Below are 27,068 nucleotides of genomic sequence, written 5' to 3'. Positions count from 1 at the left end.
GATGTGGGAACCAGGCAATCCAGTTGACATTTTACTCCCCTGGTAACATGATGATGCCGTGTTCTTTAGCTTTCCAGCCTTCCAAAACTGTAAGTCAAATAAACTTCTGGTTTTGTAAATTACCTAGTCTGTGATATTCTGTTCTAGCAGCAGCAAATGGACTAAGACATAGGTAATTCTATTTTTAATATTTTAGGAAACTCTATACTCTCTATATAATTTCCACAGTGGCCAGACCAATTTACATTGCCCCCAGCAATGAACAGTTTTCCAATTTCTCTACATCCTTTAAGACAGTTGTTAATTTCTTTGTTAAAAGAATAATAGGCATCTTAATAAGCGCGAAGTGGTTTCTCATTGTGGTTTGGATTTGCATTTCCCTACTGATTAGTGGTGTTGAAGATCTTTTTATGTATTTGTGGGCCATTTGAATTTCTTCTCTGCAGAAATGTTTGTTCAAGTCCTTTGTCCATTTCTTAATCAGGTTTTTTGCTATTTTGTTGCTGAATTGTAGGGGTTTCCTACATATTCTGGATATTAATCCCCTATCAGAACTATGATTTGTGAATATTTACTCCCATTCTGTAGGCTGCCTTTTTACTCTGTTGATATTGATACTGTCTTTGGATGAGGAGACTTTCGTTTTGCCCAGGCTGGAGTGCAGTGGCGCAGTCTTCGTTCACTGCAACCTCTGCTGCCCAGGTTCAAGTGATTCTCCTGCCTCAGCCTCCCGAGTAGTGGGGATTACAGGCACTTGCCACCATGCTGGCTAATTTTTGTAGTTTTAGTAGAGATGGGGTTTCATCATCTTGACCAGGCTGCTCTTGAACTCCTGACCTCGTGATCTACCCGTCTTGGCCTCCCAAAGTGCTGGGAATACAGGCATGAGCCACCACGCCCAGCCATCTTCTGCCACGATTGTAAGTTTCCCAAGGCTTCCCAGCCATGCAGAACTGTTAGTCAATTAAATGTCTTTTCTTTATAAATTACCTAATCTCAGGTCTCAGTATCTTTATAGTAGCGTGAGTACAAACTAATACACCATTGTAGGAGAAGGTTAGGAGTATAGAAAGAAACAAAAGGTGCAATAAGAAAAAATATAAAGAAAAATCCAATTACTTTTTGAACAGAAACATTAGGGCTTTGAGAAGTTCTGCCTCCATTTTGCTATCTTGGCATCCTCTGTTGTGAACGTTTCTTTTGGCAGGAACTTCTTTACCCATGTGTAGTGGATCTGTGGCTTGATGCCCGCCAGTTTCAGTGCTGAACTGGTGGTTAGCAGCAGCAGTAGGGCCCTTTCCATTTCTCCCATAGCTGCTGAGCTGGGCCTGTTCCCATCTACTCTTTAGCAGTACTTGATCACAGGACTGGAATGAGTGGCGTGGCTCTGCTGAGTTCACAATGCTCATGTTGGAAGCAGGCTTATGCTAAACGTTAAGAATTTGTCCCAAGTGAGTAACATAGTGTTTAATAGTTGACTTTTTATTAAGGGGCACGCTAGTAACCTAAGACGGATTAGCAGTAAGGGGTCTTTCATTTATCATTTAATAGGGACTTAACCTAATCCCACACCTTGGTGGTGTGGTAGGGGCGGGGTCATTCTTAACCAGAGCAATGCGGTGCCAAATACCTGAATTCATTTTGGTTGAGTTTCCTGGCACAGTTTGGCAACAACTGTTTTTAGTGTTTGATTTTCCTTTCAGTCTGTCCAGAAGACTGTGGTCTCCATGCTTGGTGTAGTTTCCAATTTATTCCAAGTGCCTTGTTTACTTGGAACAACTGCTGGGCTCTGGTAAGGGCGATCAGTTCTGTCTTCTGTGCAGAGGTTCCTATTGGTAAAGTCCTTGCTTCTGTGACCTCTGAAAAGGTTACATGACATATATAACGTTTCTTTTTCTGTGGGTTACCAGGCTGCTCTGTTCCACGAACAATGTCCAGTCTGCATGTGGCGGGGCTGTGTCCTTTAAATTAGGGTGACTGGAAAACACCTTAGTAATTGGTAAACATTATGCATATGTTCTTTTGGCTCTTCGGTAGAGGGAAGTGAAATAGCTGGGTTCAAGGCTCTGGTAGTCTGCAGTTTTACTGTGGGGTCATCTAGGAGTGCGGCCCAGTATCTGGCCCACCTGCCCGCTGTCAGCCAGTAGCCTCCCTTTTGTTCTAGTAACACTGGCACTTGGTGAGTTATGTAGACAGTGATGGGCTGTCCCAAAGTCAATTTTCAGCTTCCTTTAATAGCAGGCAGGTGGCAGTGACCCCCTTGAACAAGGGGCAAGCCTTTGGCCACACTGTCCAGTTGTTGAGGAAAGTAAGCCTGTTGGCTGCAGTATTTCTCCTAATTTCTGTGTAAGGACTCCAGTGCTTATACCAGGGGTCCTTACACATGAGAGGCCCAGTCTCCTATGCATGTACAATAGAAAGGGATAATGAGGATTTGGGAGCCCCAGGAACAGGGTGGAGGTTAACTTACATTTCAGTTGTTCAAATGGGTGCTGGTGTTTTGCTCCTAGTCAAAGCCGTCGTTGTTAGCTCCCTTAACACACTATATAGTGGCTTCATCGGCAGTTCATAGTTAGAAATCCAGATTTAACAAAATCTTGCCATGCCTAGAAATCCTCTCAGCTACCTTCTGGCAGTGGGTGCTGCAATGGAAGCAATTGCATTTTGTCTTTCCACTGTTAGAGCTCTGGTTCCCTTCTGTAAGGGAAAACCTAAGTATTCCAAAGTTTGTTGGCATATTTGAGCCTTTTTACTTGAAACCTTATACCCACGGGTTGCTAGGTGGTTCAGACTTTTAACGGCATTATTCCAACATTCCCATTTGGAGAGGCTGGGTATCAGTACATCATCCACATATTGTACTAATACCCCATTTTCCAGTTTTAAACTCTTAAAACTTCAAGCCAAGGCTTCCCTAAATATATTTGGAGAGTTTTTAAAGCCTACTGGGAGTACAGTCCAACGATACTGAAACCACATTGTGGCTTCAAGATCTGTCTATTCAAAGGCAAACAACAGTTGACTTTCTTTGTCTACGGGTATGCAAAACAAAGCATCTTTTAAATCCAATACTGTAAACCATTTATGATCTCCAGGAGGAGAAATGAACGTAGTATATGAGTTAGCTACAGTGGGATGTATGTCCTCTACAGTCTCCCAATTTGGGTCCCTGTGAGGAACTGCCCCATCAGAATCTGTGTTGTCTGACTTTTCATCATGACGTTGTTGTGCCTCTTCCTTCACTTTGTTTAAAACCAGCCGCTGCTCATTTGCAGTGAGCATAATGTTTAGGAGAGTCTGCACATCTGCCCAGGTGGGCACTGTGTAGCAAATAAAGTGGTATTATGGGCCCAGTAATGTTGGCTGGAGCTCCTCGCTGAGTGACTTCTACTGAATATTGTTGTAGTGAGAACTGCCCTGCTCCAGACTCGGTGACTCCCTGGCCAAAATTAGTACCTCACCTAGTCCTAGACGGAGACAATAGCCCTGCTGCCTTCCTGTAGTCTGGAGGTGACATTCCCTTTCTTTCCTGAGCTGCAGCAATAGCCACTATGGGGTTTAGGGTATTCATTAACTATTCATTCAATTGGATTTCAGAGGTTTTCTCTTCCTCCCCTTGTGAGTCAGGACAGACTTAGCAGTGCATTGCACCATTAGCTTACTTCCCTTTTCTTTAGCAACATCAGTGCCTGGGCATAAGGTATTTCACCACACTTGCCTGACCTCTGGCAGAACAATGCTAATTGATAAATGCCATGAACAGTTAAAGATCCAAAAACTGACTACCATTTCTCAGACCCCAAAACATATATTGCCCAAGATGTGTTACAATAGATTATTGTTATTATTATTTTGTCATTGGTGGATAGCCAACATGCTTCCAATATGAGAAAATTCTCCCGGAGGTCTGTTTGTAGGGGTAGATGCAGTGTTGCCCATGCTGAGTTCTCTATACTTAGTATCAGACAAACAGAACAAATGAATTTTCACAAACGAATGCAAATGGATCCTCTAACTTTGTAAAGTGGGTGTATTAATTAGAGTTCTCTAGAGGGACAGAACTCATGGAATAGATATATGTATATATATAAACAAAGGGGAGTTTATTAAGTATTAACTCACATCATCACAAGGTCCCACAATAGGCTGTCTGCAGGCTGAGGACCAAGGAGAGCCAGTCCCAGTTCCAAAACTGAAGAACTTGGAGTCCAGTGTTCGAGGGCAGGAAGCATCCAGCATAGGAGAAAGATGCAGACTGAAAAGCTATGCCAGTCTCTCTTTTCACATTTTTCTGCCTGTTTATATTCTGGCCACACTGGCAGCTGATTAGATTGTGCTCACCCAGATTAAGGGTGGGTCTGCCTTTCCCAGCCCACTGACTCAAATGTTCATTTCCTTTGGCAACACCCTCATAGACACACTCAGGATCAATACTTTGTATCCTTCAATCCAATCAAGTTGACACTCAGTATTAACTATAACAGTGGGTATACAAAGGAGTTCTATTGTTTCCTCAATAGTATGGAAAAAAATGGCTACATGAGCTCAAATAGAGAAAACAATAGATTCCTCGCTTTTGATCAGGTTTTACTTAACTCTTTCAGCAGGTCCACTCCCAACCTCTGTTGTTCCCCAGCAATAGAAAGACAGGGGTCTTTGCATCCAGGAAGGTCCTTGGGAGACTCCCCGGGACAAACCATATCTGGCAGCTGTTGGGAGTCTCCCGATGACTGCCGAGTTAGAGGCCACTGGCCACTGAGCACTGATCCATCCCTGCAGAGTCTCCAGATTTGTTCCTGGATGGAACAAGGTCTGTCTGCTCATTCCTGTGACCCATTAACAAGATGCAGGCAGACTGGGAAAGAAGGGAGTTTATTCCTGCAACCAGTTACAGGGAGAAAGTCAGAGTAACTCAGGAGACCAACCCTCCAAGTAACAAGTTTTTTTCTACTGCTGATATACATTTTAAACTCCATGCTACATGTGGAATTGCATCTACAAACAGGAGTGTTTCAGTCACTCTATATCTAATCTTTAACTAGGATCTAGGGTCTGGAAAGCTTTCTCTGGAGTCTTGGAAAGTTCCTTAATCTTTATTCTGAGACGGAGTTATGCTCTTGCGCTAGAGTGTAATGGTATGACTCTGCCTCCTGAGTTCAAGTGATTCTCCTGCCTCAGGCTCCTAAGTAGCTGGGATTACAAGACATGTGCTACCACACTCAGCTAATTTTGTATTTTGTATTTTTAGTAGAGACCTGTATTTTTCACCATGTTGGCCAGGCTGGTCTTGAACTCCTGACCTCAGCTGATCTGCCCATCTTGGCCTCTCAAAGTGCTGGGACTACGGGCATGAGCCACAGTACCCAGATGAAAGTTTCTTAATCTTAAGTGGGCCCTGGAAAGAGATGTATGTGTAAGAATGCTTTTATTATTCAATTGGACATGGGGTCTGAGAAAAGCCAGGTGGGGTCTTAATAGGGTTTGTTTTCTCATTCCAGCCCTCATACTCAGGCACCAGTTTCTCCAGTTCCTTAATGTTTAACTTATGATTTCATCATGATTATAGTAAATGGTTAGTGGAAACTGATTGTTCTGGTTGTAATGCAAACCTGGCCTTCCATAATGGTGTCCCATAAATCTCTTAGGAGCTGTTTACTTTTCTCAAATTGTTTTTCTTTTCATTTCTCAGACTCAATAATTTCCATTTTTTTATCTTCAAATTTGCTAATTCATTCTTCTACTTGCTCAAGTCTCCCTTCAAATACTTCTAGTGAAATTTTCATTTTAGTTACTGGGTTTTTCAGCTCCAGAATTTCTTTTAGGTTTCTTTTTAGCTCGTCTACCTTTGTATTGATATTTCCATTTTGTTCATACACTACTTTCTTGGCTTTTCTCACATTTTCTTTTAGCATCTTTAAGCATACTCTTGTCATCTTTAAGACAGTTTAGATTTGCCATCAAGTCTGTTGCAGGGACAGTTTCTGTTTAATTTTTTTCCTTTGACTAGGCCATATTTTCCTGTTTCCTTACATGCTTTATGATTTTTTTTTGTCATCGAAAACTGGACATTTGAACATAATAATGTGATAACTCTGGAAATTACATTCTCCTTCTTCTCAGGGTTTGCCCTTTTTTGTTATTGTTTTGGTTTATTTTGTTTATTTTTTGAGACGGAGTCTCACTCTGTTGCCCAGGCTGAAGTGCAGTGGCGTGATCTTGGCTCACTGTAACCTCTGCTTCCCAGGTTAAAGCGATTCTCCTGCCTCAGTCTCCCAAGTAGCTGGGACTACAGGCATGTGCCACTACGTCTGCCTAAATTTCTGTGTTTTTAGTGGAGTCGGGGTTTCACCATGTTAGCCAGGATGGTCTTGATCTCCTGATCTCGAGATCTGCCTGTCTCCACTTCCCAAAGTGCTGGGATTACAGGTGTAAGACACCACACTTGGCCTGTTTAATTTTAATTGTTGTAGTTTGTCTCTGGGCCAAGAGTCAGCCTGAGGTGTAAACTTAAAGGCTTCTTGGGTCTTTTCTGGGCCTTAGCCTGGGCATGTTTAGTCACTTTCTAATTTTTCTTATGTGTGGTTTTTAATGTCATTGTATTTTATCTCTGGCTCCAGAAAAGAGAAAAAGAAAAAAATGAAGCAGGGAGGAAAAGCTCCTGACTTTTTAAATTCCCCAAAGTCACTTGTGCTGGAGGAGTTTGCAACAAATGGGGGTAGGTGCAACAGTAACGGCCGCTTACCTCTTTGTACCTCTCTCAACTTTTGTTTTCAGAAGTAACATTCAGGGCCGGATGTGGTGGCTCACACCTGTAATCCTGACACTTTCTATACAGATCACTTGAGGTCAGGAGTTCAAGACCAGCCAGGACCAACATGCTGAAACCCTGTCTCTACTAAAAATACAAAAATTAGGCAGGTGTGGTGGCAGGCGCCTGTAATCCCAGCTACTCGGGAGGCTGAGGCAGGAGAATCACTAGAACCCGGGCAGCAGAGGTTGCAGTGAGCCGAGAGCACACCAGTGCACTCCAGCCTGGGTGACAGAGCAAGACTCTGACAAAAACCAACAAACGAACGAAGTGATATTCAGCAATCAGAGCACAAAGTACTGATATTTGAAGGAAAGGGTCCTTTTTGTTCACCTTGGTTTCCCCAAGTTTTTTTTTTTTTGTAAGCTGCTTCAGGAACCCATGCACTGCTGCTGCCTTGTAGATGTGTGGTGAAGGGTGGATAGTTGCTACTGTGCTAAGTGCAGAAATTGACTGAAATTAACCACAACTTACATTCCAAACCTTCCTCTAGAGGTTGCAAGCCTTCAATAGACTCCAAAACTAGTTACATAAGACAGATTCTGCCAGTGCAATTGTTGCCTGCATGGAGAGACAGATTACTGGTGCTTCCTGCTCCACGGTCTTTCCCAACCTGACTCCCCGAGATTTTTCAACACACATTTTAACATAATCTATGTCTATCCTCAAATAACATTATATGTATACTGCTTCCGGTGTAGTGTAGGTAACTTAAAACAGAATAACTCCACTTCCTCCTATCCCTTATTAAATTGGTGCCATTCTTTTCACTTGCCTCTATGCTCTAGTCTTCCAAGACGTTGCTCTTACTTTAAACAAACTGTTGTCTATCAGATCAATTAAGACTGAAAAAATAAAAGATTTCCTTTTATCTTCACCCTTTATGTAGGTCTAACTTTCTGACCTATGTCATTTATTTTTCTTTAAAGGCCTTCTTTGAACATTTTTTGCATGTAGTTCTGCTTGCAATGAATTATCTCATTTTTTATTGACTAAAAATTTATTTCTCTTTCACTTTTAAAGGATAATTTTTCTGTACCTAAAATTATAGCTTGATGCACTTTATATACTTTACTCGAATCTTTTCTTGCTCTTGAACTACCGTGGAGGGTTCAAGTGGTCTCCTACCCTCGGCCTCCCAAAGTGCTGGAGTTATAGGCATGAGTCATTATGCCTGGCAGGTTTCTGATGAGAAGTCCACTGTGATTATTATCCTTGTTCCTATACAGGAAAAAAAAATTTTCTCTCACTTCTTCAAATATTTTCTCTTTGTCTTTGCTTTGTTGCAGTTTGAGTATGATATGCCTAGTTGTATGATTTTGGTATTTATCCTGCTTGACTCACCCTCAGCTTCCTGGGTTGTGGCTGTATGTCTGTCATTAATTTAGAAAAATTTTTTACCATTATTATTTCAAATATTTCTTCTGCTCTTTTTTGTCTTTCTTCTTCTTCTGGTCCCAGTTATACATAGTTACACTTTTGAAATGTCCCAAAGTTATTGTATGTTCTGTTCTGGTTTTAATTTTTTTTTCTCTTTGCATATCAGTTTGGGAAGTTTCTGTTGGACTATCTTGAAGCTCGTGGATTCTTTCCTTGGTCGTATCTAATCTATTGATGAGCCCATCAAAAGCAATCTTCATTTATGTTATAATTTTTTTTCTTTTTTGAGATGGAGTCTCGCACTGTCACCCAGGCTGGTGTGCAGTGGGGTGATTGATCTTGGCTCACTGCAACCTCCGCCTCCCGGGTACAAGTGAGTCTCCTGCCTCAGCCTCCCGAGTAGCTGGGACTGCAGGTGCCCACCACCACACCTAGCTCATTTTTGTATTTTTAGTAGAGATGGGGGTTTCACCATATTGGCCAGGCTGGTCTCGAACTCTTGACCTTATGATCTGCCTGCCTCAGCCTCCCAAAGTGGTGGGATTATAGGCATGAGCCACCGCACCCCGCCTATGTTATATTTTTTATTTCTGGCATTTCTTTTTTATTCTTTCATCTATCTTATATTACCCATTTGCTCTTGCATATTGTCTACTTTTTTCATCAGAGTCCTTAACACATTAATCATAGTTATTTTAAATTTCTCGTCTGCTAACTCCAAAATCTGTGTCATAGCTCAGCCTGAATGTAATGCTTGCTTTGTCTCTTCAGACTATATTTTCTCTTGTCTTTTAGTATGCCTCGTAATTTTTTGTTGAAATCTAGTGTGATATATTGGGTAATAGAAACCGAAGTAAATAGGCATGTACTTTGAGGTTTTATGGTAATCTGGCTAGAAGCTGGACTGTGTTTAATGTCTGCTATAGCTAGAGGGGCTAGAGGTTTCAAATTCCTTTAGCGTTCTCTGGTCTCCCCTGTTGACTTTGGGATTCTCTAAGAATCTTCTTCAGTTAGAGTCTGTGTCTTGGAGCTTTTTCAGCTGTAATCCACTACTATCACACTAGAGTTATGTTGGTGTGGTAGAAGGGAGTGGGAAGGGAAAGTGTTTTGTAATTTTTTTTTTTCTGAGACAAGGTCTCACTGTCACCCAGGTTGGAGTGACATGGTTCGATCTTGGCTGACGGCGTCCTCTGCCTTCCGGGCTTAAGCAGTTCTACTGACTCGTTGCTCATACCCACTCCCACTTCTCTGCAGAATAGCTGGAACCACAGGCTCCCACCACTATGCTGGCTAAGATTTGTATTTTTTGTAGAGATGGGGTTTCACCATGTTGCCCATGCTGCTCTCAAACTCCTGGGCTCAAGCAATCTGCCCACCTTAGCTTCCCAAGGTGCTTAAATTACAGATGTGAGCCACTGTGCCTGGCCTGTTTTATAATCCTGTACAAAATCTTAGTTTTTTAATAGACTTATGTTCCTGAGCTATGACTTTCACAAATGTTTGTTAGCTTTTTAAAATTTCCTTAGGTTAGACAAAAAGGCTAGTGGGGTAGGTGTAGCTGAAATGTCCCATCCAAGCTGGGATAAGGCTCCCCTAAAGTCTTTTCCCTGGAAAGTAGGCCTTCTATGTGGACAATGTCCTGCCTGGGCACATTTCACAATGGCTGCTCTTCCTCTTTCTCTGCCTGAGCTGCGGGGGCATCTTTCTAGGCTTTTCATTGTGCAAACGAAGTGGGTTTCTGGAGGAAACTCCATTAAAGTCTGGGGGTCTTCCTAATAAGTACCCACAAGTTGCTCATCATCTAGGCAGTTTATACTCAACCTCTAGAAATCCGTCATGTAGCCATTTAAGTGTTTCTACCAGCTTATGGTTCTGGTTGCTTCTGCTCAAAGTAAGCAGATCTGTGATGTGACTCTTTGAACTTGCATGTCTCTTCAGATGTCAGCATGGCAGTTTACTACCCTGCAACCGAGTTCTCTAATGGCTCTGAGAAAAGTCATTGGTTTTCAGTTTGTTTGGCTTTTCTTCTTGGAAGAATGGGAGCAGTAACTTCCAAGCTCTTTACATGCCAGAGCTGAAACTGGTAATTCCATCCTGGGCTGTTTTTTTTTATTTAGTATCTTGGCTGAGTTTTCAGGGAATGGGAAGTATGTGCAATTTCATAAACTTCCACTTGGCATTCCCCAGAATGATAGCTCTTAGCCCTTACAGATCCAGAATTTAATATGGGGGTTGCACCAACAATGAAGGATGCTTATTCTATGTGTATGTTTGTATACTGGGGGCATGGCAAGCAGTTTGATAACCCTGTAGACTTACCCATGAGCTAGACCTGGGCCAGACATCCAGTCTAGACTTCCATATATCTCCATGCTAAGCAAGGACCAATAATGAAACTCTGAGTCTTTTTTTTTTTTTTTTTTTTTTTTTTTTGAGAGGGAGTCTTGCTCTGTCACCCAGACTGGAGTGCCGTGGTGTGATCTCGGCTCACTGCAATCTCTACCTCCTGGGTTTCAAGCGATTCTTCTGCCTCAGCTTCCTGAGTAGCTGGGACTACAGGTGCTCACTACCACATCTGGCTAATTTTTGTATTTTTGTTAGAGACAGGGTTTCACCATATTGGCCATGCTGGTCTCAAACTCCCGACTTAATGGTCCACCTGTCTCAGCCTCCCAAAGTGCTGGGATTACAGGCATGAGCCACCGTACCCAGCCGAATTCTGAGTCTCTTGTTATCAATGTCATTTTATACACAGTGTCCATTATGTTCATGAAATGTTTAGGTATTCCCTTTCCCCAGTGTATGGCTACCCAAGTAAATGGCTATAGATCACTTGAGGGAAGGACTTGGTTCGTTACTGTGTACCCTTGTTCTGGCGTTGCAGAGTTCTTTCTTCTAGGGACATGCCCTCTCCCTCCTACCAAATATATTCTAGGTCCAAAAACTGATTCAAATCCAGGAACTGGGCAGTCATCATGACTTTGTATTACAGCATCAGCCTTTAACTTCTTGATCATCCATTCTTGGTTTAATTCGGTTGTTCAGATTGAAGGCTTCCTTTGATGGTTGCCCATTTATTTTGCTCCAGATGCCTTATTTGTCATTTCCAAAACATCGGTGGGTAAAGCCCCTGTACTGTCACTCTTACCTTGCAGCATCCATTTGGCTTTTGAATGCTATCATGTCACCTTGATGTTACAAGGCTCTATTATCTCTACTGGCTCTCAGTGGACCCAGTTCTAAAATGGTGTCTTCTGCCTCCATGCTGGACTATAGAGGGAACCGCTCCTGAGGCTTAGAGTGATCCCGATTCCTTTCTAACCAGAGAATTCCTTATTGATTTGGTAAGTGGTGTATTCTCTGAACTTTCCTGTGAAATGTATTCATCTTTTGGGTTTTCCATTTTTACATAAATATATTTACTCTAGCATGCTCACTTCTTTGAGCCATTTAGTCCCTTCTTACAATGTAAACCACAGCAGTTTGGGCATCTCTATGTAACCTGGTATACTGTGAGCCATTGATTTCTTTATGCTTCTAGATGATATCCTAAGTGTGTTCACACTATCACCCAGGATCCTTGCATGAGTGTTAAATCCTGTATGCTAGGATAGTATTCTCAACTTTATAAATTCTCCCTTATCTAACTGTATGCTCCATCTCCCCACCTTGCCATTCATAACCTTCAGAATTTGGTCCTGTGCATACTCTCCTGACTCCTGCTGGTACCTATTGGCTGGGTCCTACAGCTTTTTTGAGTAGGGATGCATGCCAATATTATTAGTCCTGTGATGTTATATTAGTCTGTTCTCACATTGCTAATAAAGACATACCCAAGACTGGGTAATTTCTAAAAGAAAGAGGTTTAATGACTCACAGTTCCACATTGCTAGAAGGCCTCACAATCATGGCAGAAGGCAAAGGAGGAGCAAAGGTACATCTTACATGGCAGCAGGCAAGAGAGCATGTGCAGGGGAATATCCCTCTATAAAACCATCAGCTCTCCTGAGACTTACTCACTATCACGAGAGCAGAATGGGAAAGACCCCCATGATTCAATTACTTTCCACCAGGTCCCTCCCACAACACATGGGAATTATGGGAGCATCAATTCAAGATGAGATTTGGGTTAGGACACAGCCAAAGATATCAGATGTCCTTGGAATATCATATGTAGTGATATGACCTTTTATCACGTGAAGTTATATTATATACTTATACTTTTCTCTGCCTTCCCGCTGTAAGAAATGGCAGTCGAAGGAGCTTTACCCACAGAGGTTTTGGAGACGATAAATTACATAAGGCATCTGGAGGAAAATAAATGGGCAACCATCAGAGGAAGTCCTCATCTGAAAAACCAAATTAAGCCATAGATGGATGCTTATGATACACTTATATCAGATGTAGTGATGTCCCTGGAATATCATATGCAGGAATGTTTCCTGGTTTATGTATCCTAAAGAGGGTGGTTATTCTGCAGAGAGGTGACTTCTGCATCATTTTATAAGAGAGGACCATGAGCTTTTAATGTGGAAAAGTAGGGTACTTTGTGAGACTCAGTGGGTTGAGGGGAATCTAGGGATTCAAAATTTTTCAAGTACATCAACCCAAATGTCCCCACCCATGTGTCAGTGTCCCACTCTTTCCCGTCCAGGGTCTTAACCTTGGCATATCACATTTGCCTAAGTGGAGAATTTAATCTTCTTTGGAAGTTTCCACTTAATTTTCTTCTACTATTATATTTAAGTCCTGGAACTAGTTTTCAGTTTTCTCTGTCTTCCCACTGCAAGAAATGAAACCCTTTAATGCTCCCTAGTAGGAATTATGGTTTTCGTGCTTAGCTTTGAATTGCAATAAATCACTTCCAGCCTTTCATTATCTCTCCCCAAAATATTAATTCTACTTAGCAATAGCCATCAAATTCTAGGGAGCTTGCAGTTATTAGTTCCCCCATATATAAGAACCACATGCCTTTTGCTGTACGCCATATGATTTTTTCCCAGTAAACTATAGGTGAAAGTTTTAACAAGTGCCCCGCTTCCTTGTGTCCTACCTCCACCACAGATTCATGGCCAGCCAGCAATGGGCGACCAACTCCAAAATCCAATTATAACATCGGTTTTCTTTCTGATACCACTTCTGGTACCAAATCTTTTAGGTTGGCTTCCACGAAGAGTAGACTCTGAGGCAAAGATTAGCATTTAGAAAGTTTACTAGGAAATACACTTAGGATCTGTAACAGTGGAAAGAAAAGATAAAAGTAGAATCAGATAAGGAAAAGTCGACTGTGTTGCTGTTGCATAACAATGAATTCGACTGGCCTTTATCCCTGGTTCATGGGATTGGTTCATTTTAAATCCTTGGGGTCTCCCAAGTCATAAGAGTATCTTTGTTACTCTCTTTAGGGAATAAAGAGAGCAACTCTTTTTATGCTGGGCCCTTGGGCCACATCTGAATTTGTGCTAAGGAGATAATTCAGGATGGGGAGTGGTCATCCCAGAAAGACCAACCATGTGATTAAAGGGTTGAAGCATTGAGCCATATGTTACCAGCCCAATCTCTTGATCTTTAAGCAGGGAAAGGAGGCTGGAAATTGAGTTGAATCATAGGGCCAATGATGCAGTCAATCATAACTGCATAATGAAGCCCCAAGAAAAACTGCAGACACTGAAGCTCAGTGGAACATCCTGGTTTCTGAGGACATGGATGTGAGGGAGGGTCACATGTTCTACTTCCATGGGGAGAGGACACAGAAGCTCTGATCTGTGTCCTTTATAATAAAACAATAACCATAAGTATAGTGCTTTCCTGAGTCTTGTAAGTTATTGTGGTAAATTATCAAATATGATGGAGTTGTGAGAAACTCTGAATTTGTAGCCAGTTGGGCAGAAGGGTGGGTGGCCTGCAGACCAATGAACTTATGGATGGTGTCTGGAGTGAGGACATTTACAGTCTTGTTTGGGACTATGTCCTTAACTTGTGGGATTGGAGGTAACTCTGGGTTGTTACTGGCCAAATTACATTGGGGTAGATTAGATGCCATTATAACAAAGGCTTCAGCTGATCCCACAGGGGGTTCAGATGCCCTGAAGCTCACAGTTGTCCTGAGTTGGGTAGACAGGCCATGCCTTTATACCTGCAGAATGTATTCAAGCTGCCCCTGGGCATGGCAGGTTTCTTTAGCTATGGAAGTTCCTGAGGAGGGCCGACCGCTGTGGATTGTGTGCCGGTGGCAAGCACTCTCAGAGCTAAGGGATGTCTCATCCCGGAAGTGAGATTTTGATGGCAAGCCATAGCGCCACTACAGTTTGTAACTATTTCTGTCTCTTACACAGTACAGAGAAGATAGGTGATTAAAAATAGTACTGAAAATTCTTTCAAATTTGTAAGCATTTTGTCACTAAGGAGAATTCAAAGAGGGAAACTGGCGGATTGATCCTGGCAAAGCCTCATGGGTGATCATATTGTTTTCCCACTTAAATCTCATTGCTGTTTTCCTCTTGTTTTAGGAAGGCTAAAGTCTTACGTCCTCAGCAGGACTCCTCAGACCAGGCATTATGTGCCCTGTTCCTGCGTCTGCTGAATCACAGAGGACAACTTCAGCTCAACACATCCATGTTGTTTTCCCTGCCTGTGGGTTGTGCCCGGCTTTTTAAAGTTTCAGGGCCTTTGCACATAAAAATATATTTTTGCTTGGAATGCTTTCTGTCCTTTCTGACTGGACAATTTGCATTCATTTTTTTTTTTAAATCTGCATTCATTTTAAGGTTTTTGTCTAAATGTTTCTTTCTCAGAGAGGCACTTCCTAACCCTCAATCTAGATCAAGGCCACTTGCATTATGCTCTTACAATGCCTGTCCTCTGTAGCTGACCTTTCAGCACTTATCATAGCAGCGATAACCACATAGTTATTTATGTGTTTAGCTGTTCGATGGCTGTCTCTCTACCTCTGCCAAGTTTTATGAAGGCAAGAACTACGGCTATTTTCTTCTTTCCTCTTTCCCCAGCACTTAACTCAATGCCTGACACGGGAGTTTAATACACATTTGTGGAGCAAATAAATAAATGGTAATAGTGATACTGTACAATGGCCAATAGTATGGCTCTGAGTTGGACTGGATTCAAATCATCCAAATCCCCACTTGTCCACTGAGAGTTCTGTAAACTAGGTCTCTACATGAACAATGCAGGACTTTTATCAGTTCATGTTCATCTTGTCAGACTGGGAGAACTTATCCTCAATAACCACACCTTAGACAAATAAAGTGGAATGAAAATATCTATCAGCTGCAACACAACATAGCAATTAAGCACACACACTGTCTGGGCTGAATCTCAGAACTGTCATCTTGGCCACAATATTTACCTCTTTGAGTATCATTTTCCTCAGCTGTAAATGAGAGTAACTCATTGGACCAAACTCAGAGTCGCTGTGAGTCTCAAATAGGCTCAAATGCGTAAGGAACAGCATCTGGCTCATAGCGCTTTGTATGTGTTTGCTATGATCAATTATTACTTATTAATTTAGGTTGGCTTAAGGCCTGGAGCTGATTAGCTGCATAAGACATTTCCTCTAGGTGAGAAAGTCCATGCCATGGACCAGATGGCTGTCAAGTAGAGAAACAGTAAGAGTAAGGGAAATAGGAGATTCTCTGGAAATATTTCCAGCAAGTTGTGGAGGGCCTGGTGGGTGCCTCTTCTCTACTCCAGAGATAATGATGTCTGAAAATCCAGGGTGGATCATTTAGACCTAGAACTCTGCCCCTCTTCCCAAAGAGAGTGCACATTCTTGCAGCTTCTGGCCACTTGTTCCCCTCATTCATGATTCTAGAAAGGCCACTATCCTTTGATACGTAGGGCCTTTCTTTAATCATTCAGTTCACAACACAATTGATGAGGTTATGGTTTTCTTTAGCTACACCCTAGGCCCAAGGGAAAAGTCTCATCACCTTGATTTCAGTTCCTCCTTTCACCATTTATATCTCTTAGAGTGGGCACTTCTGCAGGTAGTACCTGATTATTTTAGAGCACTTTACAGTAGTCACCAAACTGGAAACCTGAAGACTGGGATTCTAATACTTGAAGTGAAATCTGGATTTTATTCTGACTTCTATACTAACTAATTATGTGAACTTTGGTAAGATCTAGGGGTTCAAGTTCCCTCATTTGTAAAATGAAGCAAAAAGGGAAAATCAGATGGAAATTCTTACAGGTTTACAATCCAGTGATTATACATCATGATCTGAAAAAACCAAATACAATTGTCTCCCAGTATTCATTGGGGATTGGTTCCAAGAGAAACTGCAGATACTAAAGTCCATGGATGTTCAAGTGTCTGATATACAATGGCACAGTATTTGCATATAACCTGTGCATATTCTTCTGTTTTGTTTTTTGTTTTTTTGAGACAAGAGTTTTGCTCTTGTTGTCCAGGCTGAAGTGCAATAGTGTGATCTTGGCTCACTGCAACCTCCACCCCCTGGGTTCAAGTGATTCTCCTGCCTCAGTCTCCCAAGCAGCCAGGATTACAGGCATACATCACCATGTCCAGGTAATTTTGTATTTTTAGTAGAGACAGGGTTTCTCCACATTGATCAGGCTGGTCTTGAACTCCCAACTTCAGGTGATCCTCCCGCCTCGGCCTCCCAAAGTGCTGGAATTATAGGCATGAGCCACAGCGACTGACTGCACATTTTTCTGTATACTTAATCATCTCTAGATCACTTATGATACCTAATACAATGTAATTGCTATGGAAATAGCTGTTATCCTGTATTGTTTAAGAAATAAGAACAAGAAAAAGTCTATACATGTTCAGTACAGATGCAACTATCCATTTTTAAAGAAAAATATATTTTTGATTTGCAGTTGATCAAATCCAGGGATAAGGAACCCACAGATAACAGAGGGCCAACTCATCACCTTAATTTCAGTTTTTTCCTATATATATGTACCTATGATAAAGTATAACTTATAAATTAGGCATAGTAAGATATTAACAACTAATAATAAAACATTTGCAACAACATACAATTAGGCATAGTAAGATATTAACAACTAATAATAAAATAAATCATTTATAACAACATCCTGACTTACAATTTGACAAGATATCTTGACTTTATGATGGATTTATCGGGATATTAACTACGTGTTCAACTTACAAGGTTTTCAATTTACAATGTTATGATGGATTTATCGGGATATTAACTACGTGTTCAACTTACAAGGTTTTCAATTTACAATGGGACATCCCCCCATCATAAGTCAAGGAGCATCTATACTGTAATAAAAGCTATGTGCAGTTGGTCTCTCTCTCAGAATATCTTACTGTACCGTGAAAGCAAAACCAGGGACAAAGTGGGGACTACTATACATTTAGGACAGGAAGTTGTACTGAGGCCGGGCGCGGTGGCTCACGCCTGTAATCCCAACAGTTTGGGAGGCCAAAGTGGTGGATCACTTGAGGTCCAGAGTTCTAGATCAGCCTGGCAATTTTTTTTTTCCCCCGAGTCGTCTTGTTCTGTCGCCCAGGCTGGAGTGCAGTGGCATGATCTCGTCTCACTGCAACCTCCACCTTGGGGGTTCAAGCGATTCTTCTGCTTCAGCCTCCCTCGTAGCTGGGGATAACAAGCGCCCACCACTACGCCCAGCTAATTTTGGTATTTTTAGTAGAAACGGGGTTTCACTATGTTGGCCAGGCTGGTCTCGAAATCCTGAACTTGTGTTCCACCCGCCTAGGCTTCCTTCCCAAAGTGCTGGGATTACGGGCGTGAGCCACCGCGCCCGGCCCCTCACTGCAATTGAGTAGCGCTATGGCTGCAAGTTCTAGATCTGGAGTTACTAAATATCTAGGTTCCAATCCCTGCTCTGCCACTTAATAGCTGTACGATCTTAATTCGTTTCCCAACCTCTCTGGGTCTGAGATTCCCTTAAAGCCAGGTTAATACAGATGAACAGGACTTCCTAACTAGGACTAGACTTTCTTAATTTCTTGACTCAGGGGCAAAGATAGACTGAAACGGAAAGTGAAGGACTTCAGGCTCAGCCTAACAGCCGCTCCTGGGAGGGAAAAGCTCCGGGAAAAGGGAGGAGACCCAAGACGGGTCGGACCAATGAGGCGGCGGGCGGGACAGGAGTTCCCGCCTTTGGGCGGCGTGCGCGCGCACCACGCTCACACGCGTCCTCACACGCACGCACGCACGCTGCGGAAGCGCGCGCGCGCAGGCCCAGCCCTCGTCGCCGCCGCCATTTTAGCTCCTGGTTCCGGCCGCACCGTGTGGGCTGTGGTAGCGGGAGGGGTGGGGGTCCTCCAGAGTTAAGTGGCTGTCCTCGACTGTGCCCATACAGCAGCCAGCTTTCTTCCTTAATAGCCGCCCATTCGAAGAGTGCGAGGATGTCTAAGCGGCACCGGTTGGACCTAGGGGAAGATTACCCCTCTGGCAAGAAGCGTGCGGGGACCGATGGGTAAGCCAGGCCGGGGGCGCGAGGCAGGGAGTGGGGGCTTTGTTGGGGTCCCGGCAGGGAGCGGGCCGGGGCTGGCCTGACTGAGTGGGTCCTGGAGCCCGAGCCTTTGTTTCCCTCTGGGCTGGGTTCAGCAGCGCTGGGTCGGAGAATCGCCGCGCCCGTTCGGCCCGGCAAGGGCGCGGGGGGTTGTGTGCAGCGGGGCCGCTGCCCGGCCCAGTCCGGAGGGTGGAGAGGCCTGCGGTGGCCACGAGGGCGCCTCCTCCCCCAGGCCGAATCGAGCGGGAGTCACTTTCGAGGGCGTCGGGCGGGAGTGAACCGCGGACCTCGTGGCCTCGGTTCCGAGGAAGGCCTGGTGCTGGGGGAGAGAGTGGGGGAGGGTGCGGCGGGAGTATTTGCTTCCAAGGGCACCAGGTACTTCCCAGGATGAGTGGCCGCGGGGAGGGTCTGGGTGGGGGCGCGGCCGGGAGCTCCAGACGGGAAAGGCGGAGGGCGGAAAGTGAGAGCAGCGTGTGGATCTTAATGTAGGCTGGGATGGGGGTGGCGGGAGTTGAGAAAAACAGCAAATGGGGATTCTCGGGGAAGTGGGAGTAGAGGGCCTGCCAGGAGAAAGGAAAACGTGAAGTAATATACCTGATGGGCTGGAAGGCTGGTGTTTTGGGGCGACTGAGTTTATAGTTTGGCGGGAGAGAGCGTGCCTCGGTCCATTCATACACTTCAAAGTAGGTACTAGGCAAACTTCCGCCCACTGCCAACGCTCCCGCCATCTCCTTTATTTCCTGCTTTAGTTAAAACAGTGGTTACTGAATATCCCATGGGGAAGGATTAGAAGGCATTCCCTTTTTTTCATCGTTTATTTTCTGTGCCTGTCCCACTTGTCTTCAAAAGTAGCTTTTGAAATAAGGGATCATGTTCAAAACGTGTTTTTTGTATTTTTGGCGAAACACCGCCCATGTGGAAGTTGAGAGTTGAAATACACAAGCTTATGGTGTTTCAGATTCCTTTCCTTAAAGATAAAGAGGAATTTAGCAGTTAAGCAATTTCATGAAAGTCATTTTTTGTTCTGTGTATGCTTTCATTGCTGAAGTACAAAGACCTGTTTGGATAATTGAGGCAAAACCCACAAAAGGCTGAATACCCAAATACTTTGCATAATTTTATCATTTTGTTGTGTGCTTGTGATACAGAATTACTGTGTCAAGTCATTTGTATAGCTTGTGTGTATTTTTCACCTGAAGTTCTTCATTGAAATTGATTTCCAGGGATCTGTTTAGTGTCATTGCAGAGTATAAGCCAGAAAAGGATGTACTTTTTGAGGACTTCCCATATGTTGAATTATTCAGTAGAAAGCAGAAGCATGTCACATTTTAATTTTGTGAGTTCTGTAGTTTACGATATTAGACATTGTAAAAAGACAATGACATAGTAAGCGAAACTCTCCTTAGGTATTCCCCCTCCCCCACCATTACCCCCGCAAAACGTTAGTGCCTCTGAGCTGTATGTCACAGATTCTTAGAGCTGGAAGCAACTTAAAAAAGATTATAATCATCTCTACTCAAGGAATGAGAAATGGAGAACAGAGTTATGGTGCCTTGTGCAAGTTTACAGCAGGATCTAGAACCCTGCCTTTATCATTTTCATTCGGCAGCATACAGTTCAGTACTGTAGTTAAGAGTCATTACAGCCTATTTTAATGACATTTATAATAGGTTGGTAAAGTGGGGAACACTTAGTTCTTGATTTCTCTGAAGCAAAAATAAATTGCTGTCATCTGGAACTGATGTCTCTCACAGGAGGTCAGATTGGAACAAAATATTCTGGGACGGAATGAATGATTTCATTTGTATTTCTGCATATGTGCACCATTTAAAATGCTTTCCTTGGGATTAGTGGTCCCACGATATGTATATGTGATTGTTTCCTTTTTCTTGCAAGAACAGATAAAAATGTGGACTTTGGGGGTCTGATGGTAACTTTATGATTTCCTTGCATATTATTTGGAATTAGCCTGTGGATAAAGGAGAGTTCATCTTTGGAATAATGCCCAAGTTATGAGAAATTCTAGAGGAAAGTTTTTATAGTAATTATGTCATTTGAGTGCCATTTCTCATAGAACTGGTTTTATGTAACCGTGGACTTACAATGTTTATCAGCATCAGGATTTTTTTTCCATACTCCATAATTTTAAGTCACTTGTTGACTGCAATGAAATCCTGCAGATTTTTTTTTTTTAACCCTGATAGCAGGTGGTTTTACCTGAGAGCGTAAGCTTATCGGTCATACAAACTCCACTGCCAGACAGGATTGTCCCATTTTTCCAATACTGAAAAGGGAAGGTAATTCAGTGGGAGATATCAGTTGTATTAATACTCCCAAACAACTTTGAAATTGGGTGAAGTTATTATAGGTTTCTGTTGCGTATTCTGGCCTCATTTCTTTTTTTTTTTTTTGTTAACCCACAGAATCTTCACTATAAAATTATTAGCAAAAGACAACTTACTGTTGAAGTATGGAAACAAGTTTTTCATGTTAGGGACGTTTTTCACGATATTACCACCTGATAAGAGTTTTTCCTGTTAATTATGGCAAAGTAAAGTTAATACATTAATACTGTGATAACAGTTGTAGAGCACACATATTTTCATTACAATCCTATATGGTAGTTGAGGTTAAAGTAACTTGCCACGGAACATAAGAAATGTTTATACACAAAGGTTTAAAAAAAAGGCTTTCATTACAATCTTCATTTCCATCTTTGGATAATATATTTTTGGTGAACATTTTTTAAGATCTCTGCATATTGACTCACAAATATGAACTATAATATTTAATATCAGTGGAGTCAATGCGTGTCATTTTGTAGTTTGATTTTTTTTTCCATTCAGAAATGTCATTAACTGTAGGTATACATTATGCTTTTAAATTTGCTACTGTAGTACTCCAGTTGTAAAAGTATCTCATCAGTTATTTAACCAATATCCTATCCATTGATGGTTAGGTAGTTCTCTAGTTGTTGCTACTTTATAAATGGGCAGTATGATGAACATTCTTACACATAAATATTTGCACACATCCTTATGAGAAATTCCTGGAAATAAAATTGACAGATAAAGAGCAATGCTTATTGCCAGGTATGGTGGCTCATGCCAGTAATCCCAGCACTTTGGGGAACTGAGGCAAGTGGATCAGGAGCTCAAGACCAGCCTGGCCAACATGGTGAAACCTATTTTTGTCTCTACTAAAAATACAAAAAATTAACTGGATGTGGTGACAGGCGCCTGTAGTCCCAGCTACTCGGGAGGCTGAGGCAGGAGAATTGCTTGAACGGAGGCGGAGATTGCAGTGAGTCGAGATAGCGCCACTACACTCCAGCCTGGGTAACAGCTGGAGACTCCGTCTTTAAAAAAAAAAAAAAAAAAAAAAAAAAAAAAAAAAAAAAAAAAAAAAAAAAAAAAAGAAAACAAAAAGATGATTTAATATACTCTGATTTTGATGACCAGTTACATCTTCATTAGCAGTACTTCAGTGCTTGTTATTTTTTGTTTTTATTTAATTTTTTATAAGCAGGGTCTTCCTCTGTTGCCCAGGCTGGAGTGCACTGGTATGATCATGGCTCACTGCAGTTTCAAACTCCTGGGCTCAAGTGATCGCCTGCCTCAGCCTCCCAGGTAGCTGAGACTACAGATGTGCCACCATACCTGTCTAATTTTTAAGTTTTTTTTGTAAAAATGGAGTCTCACTATATTGCATGGGCTGGTCTCAAACTGCTGGCCTCCAGTAACCCTCCTACTTTGGCTTCCCACAGCACTGGGATTACATATGTAAGCCACCAGGTCTTGCCCTCCATGTAGAATTTTAACATGGTTTTAGAACTTTAAAAAGATCTTAGTAATAACTGATATTGGGCATTTGCAATGTGCCAGACAACACTTTAAGCACATCACATATATTAACTCATTTATCCTTTTGATACTCCACAAAACTTACTGACAGCCACATCTTATAGGTGAGGAAAAAAATAACTGTGGTCATATAGTTGGCTTAAGTCTTAAGCCAGGATTGAACCGAGACGCAGTGTAGAACAGTATGTTCAACAACTGTGTCATATCATCTCCGTCCCTGCTAGTGTTGTGGCTGTGTCTGTAAAGTGCTGACTTGATAACAGTTTTTAAAAACCCTTATACCTCAACCAGTAAACTTTTAAGAAAAAAAATCCTTTGTAATAAAAAGTATCTGTTGAAAAAAGAAAACATTCGTATGCACAATAGTCAGTAAATATTTATGGAGTAGAAAAATTTATTTCTCCTCTTTACAGACCTTTCATTCGTATCCTCCTTCTCTCATTCAAGGTAGATTGTTTGAGCCATAAGCAACATTGCTAGGTGGCTGAATTTGCCTCCTGCATCCTCCCTGTTGTTTTATTTTAATCTGAGACTGAAGGTATTTGAAAATGCTTTTCATTTTGCAGATTAGTAAATGGAGGTTGTACCTTGCCTGTGACTTGCAACCGTGATTCCAACATTTCTTTTATTCTTATTAACACCACAGCTTTCCCTATTTCTTTATCAGCAACTAATCTTTTTATCTTTAGAATGTATTCTATACATCCTATGTTTTATTTAGCAATGAAGCTTTTGATGAAGTGGGCCCCTGAAAAAATCTTTGTTAGTTTAACAAAGCAAGGCAATATGTAATACATGATTTACTTTGTCTATCACCCCTCTTGCCCCAAATTTTGTAACTCTTGGAAGGTTAGGTCCATGTCTTAATTGCCTGGTACTGTACTAGAAGTATAGAAATCATTAAACTAGGCTGGGCATGGTAGCTCACCTCTGTAAAGAGATTGCTTGATCCCAGGAGTTCAAAACCATCCTGGGCAACATGGTGAGACCCCATCTCTGCAAAAGTAAAAAATTAGCCAGGCATGGTGGTACATTCCTGTATTTAGTTCCAGCTACTTGGAAGGCTGAGGTGAGAGGACCACTTCAACCCCTACCCCGGAGTTTGAGATTGCAGTGAGCCATGATCCAGTGAGCCACTGCACTCCAACCTGGATGACAGAACAAGATTCTGTCTCAAAAGAAAAAAAGTTGTTTCAATTATTTTGTGTCATCTCCCCCTTCCCCATGATTGAGTGAATACTAGAAACATGAATCCTTTTTGTTTAGACCAGGTGTTCTTTAAGGGTTCTTTTCTAGCTGTATGTTCCATGATCTTTAAGATGGCTATTATTTGAACCATTTGTGAGTATCATGTATCTCACTTTGCTGGGTACATTTCTGTGTACTCTTATTATGAACTGTTTTTCGTTTGCATTTTGGGCACTGTAAACACTTATTTAATTAACACACACCTTTGAGTGGAAGCAGGAGAAACAGAGATGGTTGATGGCATATTTCAAAAGATAGGCCCAGACTCTCAAGTTTTGAATTGTGAGACTTCATTTTATGTTTATTAAGTTATCCTTTGACTTTTCTTTCCTTTTGATTTTCTGTTTATGCCAGGTGGGATGAGAGACTTCATTGAGTTCTGGCTTGTATGCGCTTTGATTTTTGTAGACGCTGAACGTTGGGATGGGAGAGAGGAAAATCACTTTTCATGTTTATGTATGGCTTTTCCCCTCTTGGAGTAAATTTGTACATGGCACATAAATATACTTGGAGCACAGGGAATTTGTACTTTTGTGTGTGGCGGGTAAGGAACATGGTTAGGAGCCTGTGTTAATAGCTCTCTGTTGCCTCACTATTTCAAGTCTAAACATCTTGAGACAAGTTTCTCTGCTGAAGGACTGGGTCTGAAGTAAACTGGGTTAGTAAAATGAACAAGCATAGGTATTTATTTATTTTTTTGAGACGGAGTCAGGCTGGAGTGCAGTGGCGCAATCTCAGCTCACTGCAACCTCCATCTCCTGGGTTCCAGTGATTCTCCTGCCTCGGCCTCCCAAGTATCTGGGCCTACAGGCACAAGCTACCATGCCTGGCTAATGTTTTTGTATTTTTAGTAGAAATGGGGTTTCACCATGTTGGCTGAGATGGTCTTGATCTGTTGACCTCATGGTCTGCCTGCCTCGGCCTCCCAAAGTGCTGGGATAGCATAGATTATTTTATTTTATTCCCACCACCAGTCCCCTAGAGGCTACTTTCAGCCGCAACACATATGAGCAGCCTGCAGCCATTCAGCTTGTGAAGTTCTTAGCATAGATACTTTTAAAATTACTGTTATTAAGGACGATCTCTAATAACTGGAAGTAGATACCAGAATTGATTACTTAAAATTGACCCAAGTTTAAATGAGTGGCTACCTGCATAATTTTAACATATTAAACAACTTAGTAGTATTCAGCGAAGCTTACTTTTAATTTGGCTATGTTTCATTTTATGGTTGTCCAAGGTATGGAGAGTTATAGAGTGCTTTCAATGTTTTACTGTTGCTGTTAAGGTTAAAATGCAAGGGTAGACGATGAAGAAGGAATAAACGTGTTTTAATTTCAGGTTTTCTTTTAAAACAATATACATTTACTGAGCAAAATTGGGAAAATGCTGGAAAATCTAAGAAAACAAATTCTGCTACAGTCCTGTAATTCCTGTTTGTATTAGTTGAGATACTGATAAGTACAACATTGTACTAGGCTCTTTTCACTTTGCATTACAACAAAACACTGTTCTATGGCAAAGAAAGGAATATTAAAGTAATTTGGAAGTGGATTATAAAAGTATTGAGCAAAACCCACCATCTGCTGGGATAATGTGAGGTGGAGTTGGCTTTATGTCCAGTAACAGTGTTTGTGCTACATTTTGAATACACTTTTAGTGCAAAAGATACCTCTTCGTAATTGAAAGAGTTTGAGAAAGATTGTGATGCCATCTTCTATTGCTGGATTGGGACCTATCTATTCTTCACCCTACCCTCAGTGTCTGATTGCTGTTGTCTTAAGTAGGAGGGGTCTTATGTTACCTCAGCTTACGTTAAAAGTTAAGGAAGGTGAGGCATCAAGGAAGGGAAAAATGTGGTGCGAGAATAAGAAATCCTTGATTGTAGGGTATTTTTTATTTCTGATAGTTAACGTAATCCATTGGATTTTTTTGTTAATTTGAGTGTTGGACGTTTTATACTCTTTGTGATTATAATGTTACCATGAACATACTGCATAAAATTCAAAATCTGAATTCCAAATTTTTATTTTTAGGAAGGATCGAGATCGAGACCGGGATCGTGAAGATCGGTCTAAAGATCGAGACCGAGAACGTGATAGAGGAGATAGAGAGCGGGAGAGGGAGAAAGAAAAGGAGAAGGAGTTGCGAGCCTCGACTAATGCTATGCTTATCAGTGCTGGATTACCACCTTTAAAAGCTTCCCATTCAGCTCACTCAGCCCACTCAGCACATTCAACACATTCGACGCATTCTGCTCATTCAACGCACGCCGGACATGCAGGTCACACATCACTTCCACAGTGCATTAATCCGTTCACCAACTTACCCCATACTCCTCGATACTATGATATTCTAAAGAAACGGCTTCAGCTCCCTGTTTGGGAATACAAGGATAGGTTTACAGATATTCTGGTTAGACATCAGTCCTTTGTACTTGTTGGTGAGACTGGGTCTGGTAAAACAACACAGGTGAGTTACTGTATACCATGGTACATATTTCCTTTATGTTTAAGTTCACCAAATGTTACATATTTGATTTTGGTGGTCATTTCCCTTGTCTGTCCTATAGAACATACTGAAGAATAACTGCTTTGACGTTTAATTGGCACTCTGAATTTCAGAGCAGAAATCCTGTAGGGAGTACCTCTTTCCCCTGAGTCTAGGGGAAAATAGTGTTGGCTTTTCCAATTTTGTTACCTTAAGGTATGGCAGAGTGATGCTCTTCCACCCATTTTGACTCTAGGACAGTACAGATTTAGGGGCACACAGTTTTCTCATGCTTGAGTGGAAAAAGCCACTGGGGTGGATTTTTGTTGTTTATATTTAATACAGTATTTTGAACCATGCGAATATCTATTTTTCCAAAAAACGAAGTTCTAAAACAATGTGAAGTCTATACCCGTGACTTTTGTCACTGTTACTAGTGTCTTATTTGTAGTAATCTAGGATTTTTAAAAACATGGATGGTCCATTATTGACTTAGACCCCTGTTGATAGACATTTAGGCTGTTTCCCATGGTTATTTTGCATGGTCAAGTATTTCTGTAGGAAGCAGAAATTGTTAGGTTAGAAGATCATTTGTAATTGTGATACAAAAAGTTGGATAGCCTTCCAGAGGAAGTATATCAATATTTCTGTGAGCAAATATGAGAACACGTGGGAATTGAACTTGAATTTTTATAAATCCAGTAGGTGAAAAATAGCATTCTAGTGTACTTTTAAATTTGCATTTTCTTACTGTGGGTGAGAAGTAACTGTCTTTA

General features: G+C 41.7%; 1 protein-coding gene across 1 annotated transcript in view; it reads left to right on the top strand.

Annotated features, from left to right (window-relative positions):
- Positions 1-18,382: 18,382 nt before the first annotated feature.
- Positions 18,383-27,068, top strand: part of DHX15 (DEAH-box helicase 15) — a 54,730-nt gene continuing 46,044 nt past the window's right edge. Inside the window, exons 1-2 of the mRNA XM_017517094.2 lie at positions 18,383-18,655; positions 25,839-26,274. Of these exons, the coding sequence (XP_017372583.1) occupies positions 18,585-18,655; positions 25,839-26,274 (507 nt within the window). The 5' untranslated portion in view covers positions 18,383-18,584. The remainder of the gene's footprint in view (positions 18,656-25,838; positions 26,275-27,068) is intronic.

Source organism: Cebus imitator, unplaced genomic scaffold, assembly GCF_001604975.1.
Source record: "Cebus imitator isolate Cc_AM_T3 unplaced genomic scaffold, Cebus_imitator-1.0 Scaffold617, whole genome shotgun sequence".
NCBI lineage: Eukaryota > Metazoa > Chordata > Mammalia > Primates > Cebidae > Cebus > Cebus imitator.
Note: the sequence above shows the minus strand (reverse complement) of the source record. Positions and strands in the feature narration are given on the sequence as shown.